Genomic DNA, 16,291 nt, shown 5'->3' on the forward strand with positions numbered 1-16,291 from the left:
TAAAATACCGTACACGTGCTGGCTCACATTTCTAAGGTATAAGGCGGAAAAGCGGGAATACACACACAGACAAGAGGCATCAGAGACAAGCAAAATCGAAATACGTACAAACAGAGAAAGAGATAGAGAGAGAGATTTTTACGAGGTCTTTTCGATGGCTGCACTGTGAAGCGGTTTACATAGAAACACAAGGAATTAGTACTCTACAGGAAAGACCAATGCATCTTTATCTTTCCCTTGACGAGCCACTGCCTAAGCAATTTATAGCTGCCTCACTTCCCTCGAAATAATTATTTCCCATTCAAATACATGGAACAAAATTTGTTCCTTCGTTGGGGTACGACGCTGTGACGCGCTAACAGATTATGAGCTTGACACCTTAGGCGTGGTCGTTCCACTGAAAGCTAACAGTTCAAAAACACGCTCTCGTTTGACAATTTGTGGCCACTTCACCTCATTCACAACAGCCAAACAAGAGAAAAACTCATAACACGACGACTATATCGCGATTAGTCGGTTCAACAATAGTCTTACAGGGAAACTGTTGAGTCGATATTCGTAAAGACTACACTGTTGCTTCTCAGTATTGTAAACAGTCATGTGACCTGGGGCGGAAAAAGAGCTACGAAAATGTTTGCTTCTTTCGCTTCACGTGGACTAAAACGACAATCGGCACTGGTATTGGTACATGAAATCGGCAGAATACAATGACCACCTGGGTATATTTCCTTACTCGTAAAAAGGTACTCTAGTTGTTAGGTAGTGGGCGCTTAAAAAGTGGTGTATAAACACATTATTAACTTATTGTGGCACGTAGACTGGAGCTCAAGAAAAAAATGCAACATGTTATTACAAAAGATTTCTACATGGCACAAAGAAAAATGCTCAACGCGTCTTTGCGTCCAATAACACTGAACAAAGAAATCTCTTACCTCTTGTCATTGGTACCCACATTCTACTAATCGAGGATGAGTTTAAAATTGCGGTGATAGTTGTTCTTGTAAACGTCAGGTGCACTGATGACAAAAGGTAAAGAGTGTCCATCTAATATCGAATTTATAGAATCGACTGTTCTGTGTTTCCTATTGGAGTGCAGAAGCAACAAGGCGCGTCGACTGCAACAAGTGGATCTGTGCAAGTTGGGTCCTGTTCAACAAGTCCGCCGCACTGGCTTTGCGCCCAGACTTCCCCTTTCATCTGTTGCACCGGGGGGTGTTGTCGGCAGGAGCGGCACACGTCATCGTCATAAAACTTACATTGGCCAAGGAAAAAAAAAAATACCAGTGACAGAGAATTAGCCGTGACGACATAAAAGAAAGCAAATCACTATTGGCCCAAAACAATACGTGCTGCCACCCACCCAAACTCAATCGCAACAAAGATGCCGAGGACAGAAATGTTTGAAGCCAAAACACAAAAGCAAAAGAATGGCTATCAGAGAGCTACTTACGTCTGATTGTTGGCTCGGACAGGCGACGGCGTCCTCTGAATATCACGTTCAGGATGTCCATGAGATCGCTAAGCAGCTGGTCTAGGATGCGATAGTATTCGATTATGTCCTCATCAGTAGGTGGTACAAAGAACGGCCGAGCCATCTTCTCTGGGAGAGGCGTGACGTCTCTCGCGCTGCGCGTAGCTGACAGTTGAAGTTGCTGGTCCCTGCACGTCGGCGAGATGTCTGCTGCAGCACGTGGCCCTCAGCTGGAAGGTGTACCCAGTTGGCAGGCGGCGATGCTACTGAGAGGCGCGCCGCGCTGCAGCCTCTAAGCTGGCCGCCCCCTTCCCCTACCCACGACACCAACGCTGGCACACCCCCACCACCGGCGCCCGCACGCGCCAATCGCCGCGCGCCGCTCCGCCGCGCCAGGAGTGACGTAACGTGGCAGAAGCTACGCGACGCTAGGTTGTCAGTTCAGCGAGAACGGAAGAAAAACGCAGATAGAGCGTGCTTACAAGTGGCACTTGCATGTGCTTGCAACCTACAGCGGTGTGTGGTCGGCATCGACGAGTAGGTTATCAGTCCTCGGACACAAAACTAAATGTGGGCTGCACCTAATTCCGTATCTCAGTATTTCGCAGTTGAAGATATTTGTCATTAGTCAGCTAACATTTCTGTTTGCGGCAGTCATTACAGGGCATCATGATATCACTACCGTCGAGAGATGAGATATAAGTGACTGACAACGGACTGTATGAGCTTGCCACGTACAGTTTACTCCCACGCGGAAGTTCTGACAAAGGTCACTGATTGGTTGACAGCTAGTCCATTTCCTCATTTTTAACTGCTGCCGAGTTTCGTATTTTAAGATAAAGGGAAGCGCTATCATTTTCGGATACCTACTTGATATTTAGCTCTGTGTGGTTCGCAAGAAATTGTAAAATGATTCTGATTCAAGTCAAAATAAAAAAAAATTTCGAACCACTTGCATTCTGATCTTCATAGGTTGACACTATTTTATTCGTCAGCTGATGCGAACAAGTATTGAAGTCGATGTACACAGCTGCACGTGCGTAGAATTAGCCTAAGTGATAGCGGAGAACTGCTGAAGTGAATTTTACACTGAGCTAAAATATTTATCTTCAACTTTAACTTAAGAATTCGTTTATTTCACCACGAAACAACAGTTTCATTCTTCGAGAAACCAAATGTTGTTAAACGTCACACTAATCCAAGGCAAGAAAGAGTAGTCAGTAACCCACATGTTGGTTCGATCGCCACTGAATGACTTTTTAACGTATCAGTTATCTTAGCCCAAAAGTAATGGAAGAGCATATAGTTTCACCTGACAATACGGTGCAACTTCGTATTCTTATTTAAACACAAGGTATTGTAAGAAGAGAAAGTAGCATTATGTATAGGAGAAAATGCGGTATCTGCATCAGTCTGAGGTAACAAACCGTGACACAACTCATCTAGTGGTCCACCGAACCATACATTTCGTCAGAAAATATAAGCTAGAATGGTAAGATTAATTATCACTTTAGTTTCCCGGACAGCACTGTGTGAAATAAGAACACGCCGGCATATTTTGAGAGTATTTAGATTCCACTTATCGCCAACAATGTCGCGAAATACGTGTTCCATCAGCATTATATTTGGAGCGATTCCCAAGACAAGTAAAACCCGGAACTAAAATTTCGTCTGAAGTCCAACCATGTTGCTATCCACACTGTTATGAAAACGACTTGCCGAAAACTTCCAAAATTTCAGTCGAAACCAGGCAACATGACAGAAAGTGACACGGAACATCGTACAGTACACATTAACAAATACAGGCAGGAAACATACAGGAGACAGTCCTCAATGACGAATAATCGGACATGAATTAATCTGCAAAAAATGTCTTAAATGTTAATAAAATATGTTTGCAATTTTCTGTTTAACTGTAAACAACCATCTTCGTTACACCTATAACTTTTATGAAATTTTCCGTTATAATGCTTAAAACGCGCACGTTGTATAGTCTTCGTTTCTTTTATAGTGATTTTTGTTTATGGAATCGTATAATAATAAACTGGGTGTAACACTGTATTTTTTCAGTGTTGTGTAATTATAGTGAAATCAACTTCATTCGCTGCTGTGATTTTAATACGACCAAGAAGTGAGAATGAAACCCAGCATGTAATTACGATGAGAGCAGTTTCAATTTCTAGAACTTTTTAAGTAAATAATGTTTACGTTTCTATTCTTCTTCCTGTTATTATTGTTACTATTATTGGAACTTTTTATGGCAATCTTTGTTACACAGGTTTTGCCCTTTTAGACTATGGTTAACCAGTTGAACAAACCTGTGCGACGTACGCTAACATAAAAAAGATATTGCCTACTATATGTTGTATTACATTTTTTCATTGTTTTTGTTATGTTACATGTTTTTTTACATTGACCACCTCCATTTGTAATCACTGTATAATTTCGACCGCAATAGAAGACAGCAGCAGGATTACGTTGTCTTTATGAAACGTTATGTGCAGCAATCAATTGTTTTCTTGTCACCGACTGATATAACCCCAAACACGATGACGGCCCTACGGCTAGGAGGTACTAGATCATCTTTGTACAGCAGCAACATGGTATCCAGAGACTTCAGCTCAACACGCCATCATGACCTCGCTGCATTGGTTTGACAAAGAGTTCTCTAAGCATTCATCTACCAGTACTCCGTTCTACCGATGAAACAAACAATTCGCCAAGTAAGGTGACAGTGTTCGGAAGAAAAGGTTACCAGCATAGGAAACATACGGTACCAGCTTATTTCCATATCAGCATAATAGCCCATGAATAACGTTTTATCCAAAAGAACTCTTGAGCTCTATAGGTTTCGGATCGCTTTCGTGATACAACATACAATAGACAATATCTTTTTTGTGTTAGCGTGCATCACACGCGTTTGTTCTGCTTCTTAACCATAGTTTAAAAGGGCAAAACCATGTAACAAAGATCACCCTAAAAAGTTCCAATAATAGTGAGAATAATAACAGGAAGAAGAAATATCTTATCTTTTTTTTATTTATTTTTTATTTTTTTACTTGAAGTACCAGGTACAGTTCCGTTTGGATAAAACTCTTTGTAAAATTTACCTTTTGCACAATATTTCAATAACCAAGGAGTGTATTGTCAGTAAAGATGAACACGGGCGGTAATACGAAACGAAAGAGCCGTGGGCTGCAGAGAAACAAGGAGGCTTCATCCAGTGTGTTAGCCCTGCAAGGAGGCCGGTGCTTTACTGATAACAAACAGGCAGCTACACACGATACCACGCGTTTTTGCTGCTGTGCTAGGGAGAACGTGTAAAGTGGGTCTCAAGATTATTCGCCCCCGAAAGGACCGTAGTTCTACATCCGTCGGCTTACCTTTCAGAGTGCTCTTTTTTATTTACGACTCATCACATGTGTTTGATACTGCGTTTAAAACATTTGGATGGAAGACCTGCTTAATATCAGAATCATTTTCCTTCCACTTTTTCGGATCTACGTAGGCGAACTAAAAAAAATGTTTATTTTAAAACGAAATTTCTATTCAGTAGCCTTAAAGAGTGCTACTTACTTACAATTTGTATTAAACCAGAAATATTCTGTGTGAAAATATTCGCACTATCAAAATTTCCGTGAGACGCATGTCCATTACTGCACGCATATCTTTTACACATTTTTCTTTCTTCCTCATGCCTGTAGTTTTTCAATGAGAACAAACATTTTAGTAAATGAACTAAAATGCTGAGTAAATCTCAGAACAAACATGATGAGCTTTTGACACTCGTCTTATGAATTATATTCAACTACCGTTTTCAGATTACCATAAATGGGATTCTCTTCGTCTAGAAAACAATTTGCCACCGAATTTTACTAACCGCATTACCCGTGTTGTAACAAGCCAGGGAAGACACTTGCAGACGTTTGGGAATTCGTCCGCACTGAAGTTTGTACGATGGCACATAGAAACAAGAGGCTTCCGTGTGTTTCTAATGTAGCATATCTCATTCTCGAAGAACTCAGGTGCTTGTCTTTTGATGCTAATTCTGTGTGCCACGTAGGACAACAAAAATACGCTACATATCTTACGACACACATTCTCTTCAAAACACTGATAAAAACAAAGTGGAATTTAGTTAACTTTGTATTCCTCTTACCGGAATTTTTTATTTAAAATAGGGAATCAGTTCTATGTGTCTTAAAGTTTCCGTTTAATAGTTTTAGAAGCTCTACTTTAAAAATCTTCAGTAATACATGTGCAGAAGTATTGAGTTCTTTTTATATCGTATCTGCACTATGTTAGGAAGTTGTGCCCGTAGGAATGACAAAAACGTGAATTGATTATTTATGTAACGACTGATGAAATAGCCTTCCCGGGGACTTCCTGTTGCTGACTCCGTTAGCACTTTTCTTTTTTTTTTTTAAGTAAAGGATTCGAAAGACCGAACGTTGTGCATTGTTAACCCGGAGAGGCATTATTTACAATTGAAGATTTGGAACTGGCCGAAGACTGGTTTTGAAGTAGCACTCTGATACTAAATACGCCAGTCATTCCGTACCGATTTTGACGGAACATTTCACTTCAGAAAATTTTCTTAAAAGAATGCGCAAGACAATAAGGATTGACAGAAGCTGTTGTATAATCTCTTCCTACTGACGAGCTATGTTAAGGTGATGCTCACAAGTGTGTCGCAACAATATACTGTTGCCCCTGTGGCAATATAGCATTGTGAACGTCCTGAATTTGAGATTCCAGCTTGAAGGTTATTTCCTAAGTGTATTACGATTTAGAGTGTAAACAGTTATGCACTCGTGATCCCACTGCAATTCAAAATATATTAATAGTTCGATAGCGCTAAGTAGGTCGCTAATAATTTAGATTTTTATTTAAGATACATCCTGTAAGTTAATGTAGGCGAGGTAGAATGTAGACAGAGGGAGTCTACCTCCCTTTGGCAAAGATGTAGCTACGTCAAACATGTGACTAAATGTCCATAGGAAAATTAAGAAATAATAAAAATGGTTTCGTTAAAACTGAATTTGGTAAAATCTCCTCTACAACACAATATACAGAGTTGTATAGCAATAATACAATTCGTTATAGAATGTATGTTACACCCAATTACGTATCCATCAGTTAATTAAGTGTATGTCGTACTGCACTGTTGCAAGTGTCGCGCAGGAAAACCGTATTTTGAGGTAAGGGTAACAGTCTGTAATTTATCAGTAAACGTATCGATCATTAACTGACGTTTCTGTCGCATACGTTGCCATAAGCGTCGCGAAGTTGAATTGTCAGTTTGTGGTATGATATTGTGTCCAATTTGCTTTAATCGTATTCAGTAGTACTGTCCTATAATTCTGTCAGTTTACATATTAACTGCATAATTACTGGTAATGTTTTTTATGATTTAAGTTTCCACTGATATATGATTTCCTACAGTCACAAAGATACATAAAAAACTGTAAGGCCTTACCTGCAAACGTGAATCGTAAGTTAGAAGACACCACAGTAGAATTTCACTATGCAGTTCAACGGATCAAAAACTTCACAACTGTACTTGAATATTAGACGCATGTAAAGGAAGTAATGTTCTAACTAATATCTGACAGTAAGAAGATAAGACAACTCTTGGCTTGTTTTAAATTTCAACGTGAATAAGCTCTTTACTGTCCCAAAGACTACTGTTTCTCCAGTTTACATGTCATCATTCATCAGAATTTATTGTTCGTTTCGTGTTTCCATACTAATTATTACATAATCTGTGTGGCTCATTACTACCAACAAATCATTATTTTGTCGAACAGGTATGTGCCTACGTTCATGGAGTAAGAGAAATCTAGCTTATGTGCTAAAGGGGTATTTAAATATCGTTACTAACATCAAAAAGATGCAAACAGTAAATGTACTGCCAGAATTTCTCAAAACAAATTATGTCCACTTTCGCATTACCACACTCTGTTATCCAGAACTGTATGGCAGATACATTAAGAGTTTTCCCACGACGTTGTGTTAATGGTTTCATGATAAAGTTCAAATATTAGGCTAAATTTAATATTTCTCTACTTAGAGTGTGATCCTGTTGGTAAATATCAAACAAAAATACAGCTCTGGTACATTATCGATAAAAATGTAAACAAATGTGGAATAATCAAACGGGAAATCTAGCAGTTAGCGTCGAGGTCTTGTAACTGATCGATTTCTCCCGTGGCAGGTCTTCCAATGATCCGGGGAAAGCACACAAGGAACCTCCCTGTACGACATGTGGCACTGCTCCATCTCGCTGCAATTGCAGTAACGAGACAGCATTTGCACAACTAGCGTAAATATAACTATCGGTACTGCTTTTGCAAGCTGTAACGTTCGTAGGCCTAATTTTTGTTTTATCATCCCAAGTTCAGTTACACAGTTCACGGATGTTAAAGTAGTGGAAACTACGGTTAGCACTGATGACAAGAGCAGATTCTGTAACTCACGACGCCTTTGCGTTAGTTAGGTACGAATATCTGGCGGAAAAGAAGTTTCTCCAACAACATCAAATTGACTTGACATCACCATCAGTTCGGCTCAGAAATTAGGCCACACGAAGTCAGAGACTTTACATTTAGTGGGAGATCGCTTTAGCAATATAACAGGAAGCACTAGATACGGGCCGAAACATTCTAAAAGACATTAGCGGGCCAAATGGAACAAGCTCCCATTATTGCTTCAACACCGATAAGAGACGAGGTCAAGCAAAACTGTGTCCCACGCATCACGCTATCTAGTACATGTCTGTGGGACATGTTTCCAGGTCGCGCGAGGATTGTCGCTGGAAGAAAGAATTCTTTCAAGTTTCATCTGCGCTGTTCCATGACGTCAAAAGCTTCAGCAACAACTTATCTCGTATGCCAGGAACACGAACGTGAAGCTGCTTGAATAAGACTTATAACTCTGAACAGATTTGCAAATAAAAAAAAGTAGTTGGTGTAGTTACTATAATATAAATGAGGAAAAACATTGAAGTGATACGTAATTCAAACGGGAGAAACTGAAATCAGTAGAAAGCTTATAATATTTAAGAGGCTGACTCAGGGGCACTAACAGATGGATAGATAGATAGAAAGATAGATAGTGGGGGGAGAGAGAGAGAGAAAGAAGGAGATGGGGAGGGACAGAGAGAGAGACAGAGAGAGAGAGAGCGAGAGAGAGAGAAAAGAAAGACTGAAGGAGGAGCTGTGCCCGTCCTCATATATTTGTTTAGTTAGAGCTGGTGCGTCGCAAAAAAACTTAATAAATTCCAGCGGGAAAAGCTACAAGAAAGGGTCCGTGCCTTAGTGTCGAAACACTAAGACGTCAGGAGCTAAGGCAAGCAACGAAATATATTACTTCCTTCAAATCACACCAACCTTAATAAGCACAAGAACAACATAGATGACCCATAGCGGCAGCGCCAGTCTTCTTTCCGACTCATCAACCACGAATGGAATAAGGAAAAAAATACATCACGTACTCTCCTACACGTCTTTTAGAATAGGCATGTGAAAGTTTGCCTTGGAAATTGTCAACACGTCACGGCAGACTTACGATTTTTGCGGAAGACAAAGCAATAATTTATCTAAAATTTGGACTTTTTATTACGATTTATTACTTAAGGTGAACCCTCTATCTAAGTTGTACTCTGCACGAAACATTTTTCGAGTTTTGCGTCAATGTTCTCTGTCTTCTCGAATGAAAATCCTCTCAGGTAGGATCATGCAGTAGAATATTAATTACGATTCTTATAATGAGAGAACTAGTTATATGCTTAAGTGGAACTTTGGTTGGACCCCCATTGTTGAACGAGAGATAAGAGATTTATCGCAATAAAAAATGATTTAGAAGAGTTAGAATGCACCTCCATTTGTTTGAAAGTCTACGTACAATTGTTCAGAACAAAATTCGATGTGTTCCGCCGGTTCCGAGTTAAGTACCACTGACGTTTACCAATCAGGCCGTTGCACTAGTACATTCAAATGGCTCGCTAGGGACAGTGTTGCCAAACGTGTGCTTCGTCTGGATTCTTAAAACAAACAAGAGAGCGATACAAAAATTGGACGTGGGACGGCAGTAAGGATCGAACCGGGGCAAAGGCTGACCAGTATTGTGCGCTATCATCTACGCTATGAGAACAAGTGACACTAATTTTATCTGCCGGGTCTCTTGAATTTAGGCGTACAACGGACTGATTGGATAATTTCAGTGTTAATCAACTCGGAAATGCTGGAACGTATAGAATTTTTCGTTACAATTCTTTCTTAGCACAACTTACCCTGCAACATCCTTACATCCTTACATCCTTTTCAGACAGTTTCTGACCATCCTGTACATTTAATAAATAAAGATACTTCTACTGTCTGTATTTCCGTTCTTTCCGATACGTAATTCGGAACGAAAGCTCCATCGTCAGTGTTTCCGTAGTGACCTACAACGAATGTTTCACCACGTCATGACGAAAGGCACAGGTGATTTCGAAATTGTGAGGATGCAGCGTTCGCTCTGACGTATGTATCGGAAATAAAAAAAAAAAAAAAAACCATACGAAAGGCGGAAAGTCGACGAACTTCTTTTCGTAGAATATACACTGGTCAGCCAGAACATTATGACCACCGACCTACTATCGATATAAACCCGTCCAAGCGATAGCAGCGTCTCCTGGCGAGCAATGACTGCTAGTGAAACACACGCACGTTGCATGTAGTGCCGGCCGGGGTGGCCGATCGGTTCTAGGCGCTACAGTCTGGAGCCACGCGATCGCTACGGTCGCGGGTTCGAATCCTGCCTCGGGCATAGATGTGTGTGATGTCCTTAGAGTAGTTAGGTTTAAGTAGTTCTAAGTTCTAGGGGACTGATGACCTCAGAAGTTAAGTCCCATAGTGCTCAGAACCATTTTTGCATTTAGTATCAGTGAGCATGCTGTGCGTGTGTAGACTGGGGAAGGCGTGCGATCTACCTGAGTTTGACCGAGGGCAGATTGTGGTGGCCCAGAGGTTCGGAAACAGCATTTCGCGAACTGCACGAATTGTCGGGTGTTCGAGGAGTGCTGTGGTGTGTGTCTTCAACACTTGGCGAAACCAAGTCCAGACGTCGTGGGGTTGGGAAGCCAAGCCTAATTACACATTTGGGACGTTGTAGGTTGGGCATACTGGTAAAATAGGACAGGCGGCGAACTGTGGTGGAGCTAACATCAATCTATAACGCTGAAATGGGCACGTGGCCATCGGCACTGGACGTTCACGCAGTGGTAGAGGGTTGCATGGTCTTATGAATCCCGATACCTTCTTCATCATGCCGATGGGAGGGCGCGAATCCGTTGCCTTCCAGGGGAACGGCTCCTTTACACCTATACTGCGGACGGAGACAAGCCACCGGCTGCTGTATTATGCTCTGGAGAACATTCACATGGGCATCCATGAGTCACGTGGAGCTCGTGCAAGGCACCATTACGACGAAGAAGTGTCGTGCACTGACTGGTAGCAGATCACGTACACCCCTTCATGACGATCACGTTCCCGACAGCATTGACATTTTAACCACTTATAAATCTATTCTGCTTTCAGAATGAGATTTTCACTCTGCAGCGGAGTGTGCTCTGATATGTAACTTCCTGGCAGATTGAAACTGTGTGCCGGACCGAGACTCGAACTCGAGACCTTTGCCTTTCGCGGGCTAGTGCTCTACCAACTGAGCTACCCAAGCACGACTCACGCCCCGTTCTCACAGCTTTACTTCTGCCAGTTCCTCGTCTCCTACCTTCCAAACTTTACAGAAGTTCTCCTGCACTTGCCCGCGAAAGGCAAAGGTCTCGAGTTCGAGTCTCGGTCCGGCACACAGTTTTAATCTGCCAGGAACTTTCATATCAGCGAACACTCCGCTGCAGAGTGAAAATCTCATTCTGGAAACATCCTCCAGGCTGTGGCTAAGCCATGTCTCCGCAATATACTTCCTTCCAGGAGTGCTAGTTCTGCAAGGTTCGCAGGAGAGCTTCTGTGAACTTTGGAAGGTAGGAGACGAGGTACTGGCGGAATTAAAGCTGTGAGGATGGGGCGTGAGTCGTGCTTGGGTAGCTAAGTCGGTAGAGCACTTGCCCGCGAAAGGCAAAGGTCCCGAGTTCGAGTCTCGGTCCGGCACACAGTTTTAATCTGCCAGGAAGTTTCTTATTCTGCTTTCGATTAATTGAGTCAAAGGCGAAACATTAAATGTATTGACATCTTCTAATATAGACTGAAGGAAAAAATTGCGTGTTTCTCGATCTAAAAGATGCTGTCTATTCAAATTCCACGTCGATCGCGTATGAGAGACGCTAGTAGCGCCACAGTGATGATACAAATCAGGTTTGCTTTAAATACACGCTGCAATGGTCATGAGCGTTAGTTACCTTTGTGACTGGACGTGGTGAGCTGAAGTCAGTTAGGAATGCCTTTAAGGCGGCGAAGGCGCCGTTAACAACACCGCTCTGAGTTGAAACGAGGTCTTTTAATAGGGCTACGCGAAGCTGTGTGTTCATTCTGCAATATTGCAGAAAGTCTTAGAAGTAATGTAGGCACTGCGCATGTTTTCTGGCAGCGGTGGGCACGAGAAAGTACAGCCGCAAGAAGACTGGACCCAAAACGGCCACGTGGCACTATCGAGTGAGAAGTCCATGCTGTTCGGCCCATGACTCTGGTGCATAGTACTGCATCTGCGTTAGCAACCTAAGCACTAGTTGGCACCTCAATGACACAACATACTGTTACGAATTCGTTACTTCAAGGATAACGCCGAGCCAGAGACCAAATTACTTGCATTCCACTGACCCAAAACCACTGCCACTTGTGACTTGAGTGTTGTCAAGCCAGAGGCCTTTGGAAGACAGGGTGGTGTTGTGTTGTGTTTTCTGATGAAAGCTGGTACTGCCTCGGTGCCAGTGATGGCCGTGTATTGGTCAGAAGGAGGCCATATGTCTGTGTGCTAGACACACTGGACCTACATCTGGAATTATGGTCCGAAGTGAGATTTCGTGTGACACCAGAAGTATTCTCGTGCTTATCCCACGCACCCTGACTTCAAATTTATATTTCAGTCTGGTGGTTCGACCTGTTGTGCTCTCATTCATGAACAGCATTCCAGGTGTATTTTCCAACTGGATAAAGCTCGCCCACATACCGCTGTTGCAACCCAACATGCTCTACAGAGTGTCGAAATTTGCATTGACCTGCTCGGGCACCAGATCCGTCTCCAGTAGAGCACATGTGGGGCGTCATCGGACGACAACCACCATTAAGCGTCCCTGTACTGGCCGACCAAGTGGAATGGTCGTGGAACTCCATCCCAAAAACTGATTTCCGCCACCTGTGTACTACAATGCATGCACGTCTGCATGCTTGCATTTAACAATCTGGTTATTACACCGGTTGTAAGTGCACCAGAATTTCACATTTGCAATAGCTTCTCTCGCGCTCCTATGAAGCTCTGATAATTTAAATGTTGTTTGGTTGGCTGATTTGGGGGAGTGAACCAAACAGCGAGGTCATCGGTCCCATCATTTAAATGTCTTACCTAGACAAATGTATTCTCAAAATTTCATTACTCTACATTAACAACTGTTTAGTATTGCGAATTTTGTCCATCAGTGTATTATACGCATATTGCCAACTGATAAGAATTTGATATGACAGTAGTAACCTGAGGAATCGAAAGCACAATACTTGTAACATCGAGAAGAGTTCCACATCGGAATTATCGGTAAATACATTCACAATTTCTTCATACCCATGTTCGACGATGAGTAACTGCTTAGGCTAAGATTTACATAAAAAGGAAGTGCGTTAAGAAGTGTTACACTTCTTTTTATCTTCTCGCTGTGAGTTGAAACACAGAGACAATCGATAATGGATCCAGGGGATGTGTTTCCAACTCATTTGTAAAAGAATGTTTTATGATGAAACATTCATGGATGTGCTTTGTCTGTTCTTGGTGGAATTTCAAGAAATTAATTCTGGGGCATTTCAATGCTGTCTGAGCTTTCTCCTATTAAGCGAATTAAAACAAATTAATTCTGGACCATGACAATGCCGTCTGAGCATTCTGCTATTAAAGAAGTGCCCAATTTTTTTCTAGATCACTAAAATGTTCTGCGTAGTTTTACGTTGCGACTAACAGCAGATCCGATCTCAGTGCGACAGTGTGAACAAAGGGAAACATTGTTACAAGGAATTCATGAAACAGTTGAAATTTTGAACGGTTACTTTACTAACACGACGACTTTTCTGTAAATGGGACGAATATTTCACTTTTTTATACTTATTTCGTAAGGAAAACTGTAAGAACAAATGTTAAATTAACGCGTTTCTTCTCCTACTGTAATGACATTTTTGTAGCATAACATATCACATTATTGAATCTTAATTACAATATACCTTACATCGGAGAAAAAATATTTTCGCTAGATACGCAAACCCTACTCTTCGAAGGTTTTTATACTACAAAGGCTTACTTAAGTAACAGTTTCCATTTTCCTATGATAATGACATCTTTTTTTACGGCTAGTCCATTACCAACTCTTACTTTACAGCCCAGACTTCCTGATTCCTCCGTCGCTGTATGTGTTTTCTATTCTGCTATGTTTTCATTCTTTCAAGGACATCGGAATGTACCGAACCTCAAAGCATTTGCAAACATATTGAGTTGTCTTACAGTTTTTAAGATTCACCAAAGTTGGTTAAGTTCCACAAGCTTTTTAGCACAATTTGTTAGTGTTCCAGTTCATATTCTTGCCTCTCTCCAGAAAATAATTCACTCACAAATTTAAAAAAATTACAATTCCATGCACCTTTGATTTAGCTTTTCAAATGTTAAAAGAAACTGTCAGGACCTATTGGTTTTAAATCTAATTTGAATCTAAGCAAAGATGTCAGACACATTAACAACTTCTAGGTCAAGCAAAAGTCGCACATATAATGCACCCCTTCCTTATTAAATGATATATATCCACCTGGTGACTGAGTTTTAAGCCTCCGAAATAAAAATAAATTGTGACTGTTACAATAATTTTTATTTCAATTGATATTATATAAGATAAATACCAAAACCTAATATAAAACGTTCGCATTGAAACATTTGAATGAAATTATGCTCCTATGATTGGTTTACATCACCGAATAAGAAAATGCATCTTTCAGCACATCGCAATTCCAAGTTCATCTTCGAAAAGCGAAATAATGGGTGATTTTAGCACAACAATGTACATCAGAATGGATGATCGTGCTACGTAAACGAACATATTAAGAAGCAAATGGACAGAGGTTCTCGTTCATAAATTGAGATGAATTTGCTTTTTAGTATATTAGGCAAAATTAACTAACTTCGAAGGAATGTATTGAAACAGAAATGATCGTAAATAAGGGACAGCGTCCTATTCGTACTGTACGTGCGAGAGGCTGTCATTTACCTTAGTTATCACCTAGAAAAATCAAACTTACGTAATCAGTTTTTGGTTCAATTCCGGACACATATATGCAGCCTAGTACATACCGAGATCTCCGTACCGCTACAAGAGCCAATGCGCAGCCCATTGATAAAGGGAAATGTTGTTGTTTTTGTGGTCCTCATTCCAGAGACTGGTTTGATGCAGCTCTCCATGCTGCTCTATCCCGTGCAAGCTTCTTCATCACCAAGTACCTACTGCAACCTACATCCTTCTTAATCTGCTTCGTGTATTCATCTCTTGGTTTACCTCTACGATTTTCACCCTCCACGTTGCCCTCCAATACTAAATTGGTGATCCCTTGATGCCTCAGAACATGTCCTATCAACCGATCCCTTCTTCTAGCCATGTTGTGCCACAAATTTCTCTTCTCCCCAATCCTGTTCAGTACCCCCTCATTAGTTATGTGATCCACCCATCTAATACTCAGCATTCTTCTGTAGCACCACATTTCGAAAGCTTCTGTTGTCTCCTTGTCTAAACTATTTATCGTCCATGTTTCACTTCCAGACAGATATTTTCAGCAAAGACTTCCAGACACTTAAATTTACACACGATGTTAACAAATTTCTGTTCTTCAGAAACACTTTCCTTGCCATTGCTAGTCTACGTTTTATAGCCTTCCTACTTTGACCATCATCAGTTATGTTGCTCCCCAAATAGCAAAACACATCTACTTCTTTATGTGTCACATTTCCTAATCTAATTCCCACAGCATCATCTGATTTAATTCGACTACATTCCATTATCCTCATTTTGCTTTTGTTGATGTTCATCATATATTCTCCTTTCAAGTCGCTGTCCATTCCGTTCAACTGATCTTGCAGGTCCTTTGCCGTCTCTGACGCAATTACAATGTCATCGGCAAACCTCAAAGTCTTTATTTCTTCTCCATGGATTTTAATTCCTATTCCAAATTTTTCTTTTGTTTCCTTTACTGCTTGCTCAATATGCAGATTGAATAACATCGGGGATAGGCTACAACCCCGTCTCACTCCCTTCCCCCACCACTGCTTCTCTTTAATGCCCCTCGACTCTTATAACTGCCATCTAGTTTCTGTACAAATTGGAAATAGCCTTTCGCTCCCTGTATTTCACCCCTGACACCTTCAGAATTTGAAAGAGAGTATTCTAGTCAAAATTGCCAAAAGATTTCTCCAAGTCTACAAATGCTAGAAACGTAGGTTAGCCTTTCCTTAATCAATCTTCTAAGATAAGTCGAAGGGTCAATATTGCCCCACGTGTTCCAACATTTCTACGGAATCCAAACTGATCTTCCCCGAGATCGGCTTCTACCAGTTTTTCCATTGGTCTGCAAAGAATTCGTGTTAGCA

The 16,291-nt window shown here is 41.1% G+C and overlaps 1 protein-coding gene across 1 annotated transcript in view; it reads right to left on the reverse strand.

Annotated features, from left to right (window-relative positions):
* The window catches only part of LOC126183496 (uncharacterized), a 38,841-nt gene extending 37,116 nt beyond the window's left edge, over positions 1 to 1,725 (reverse strand). The window contains exon 1 of the mRNA XM_049925529.1: positions 1,451 to 1,725. Within this exon, the coding sequence (XP_049781486.1) occupies positions 1,451 to 1,595 (145 nt within the window). The 5' untranslated portion in view covers positions 1,596 to 1,725. The remainder of the gene's footprint in view (positions 1 to 1,450) is intronic.
* Between the last annotated feature and the right edge of the window lie 14,566 nt (positions 1,726 to 16,291).

This window comes from Schistocerca cancellata, chromosome 4 (assembly GCF_023864275.1).
Source record: "Schistocerca cancellata isolate TAMUIC-IGC-003103 chromosome 4, iqSchCanc2.1, whole genome shotgun sequence".
NCBI lineage: Eukaryota > Metazoa > Arthropoda > Insecta > Orthoptera > Acrididae > Schistocerca > Schistocerca cancellata.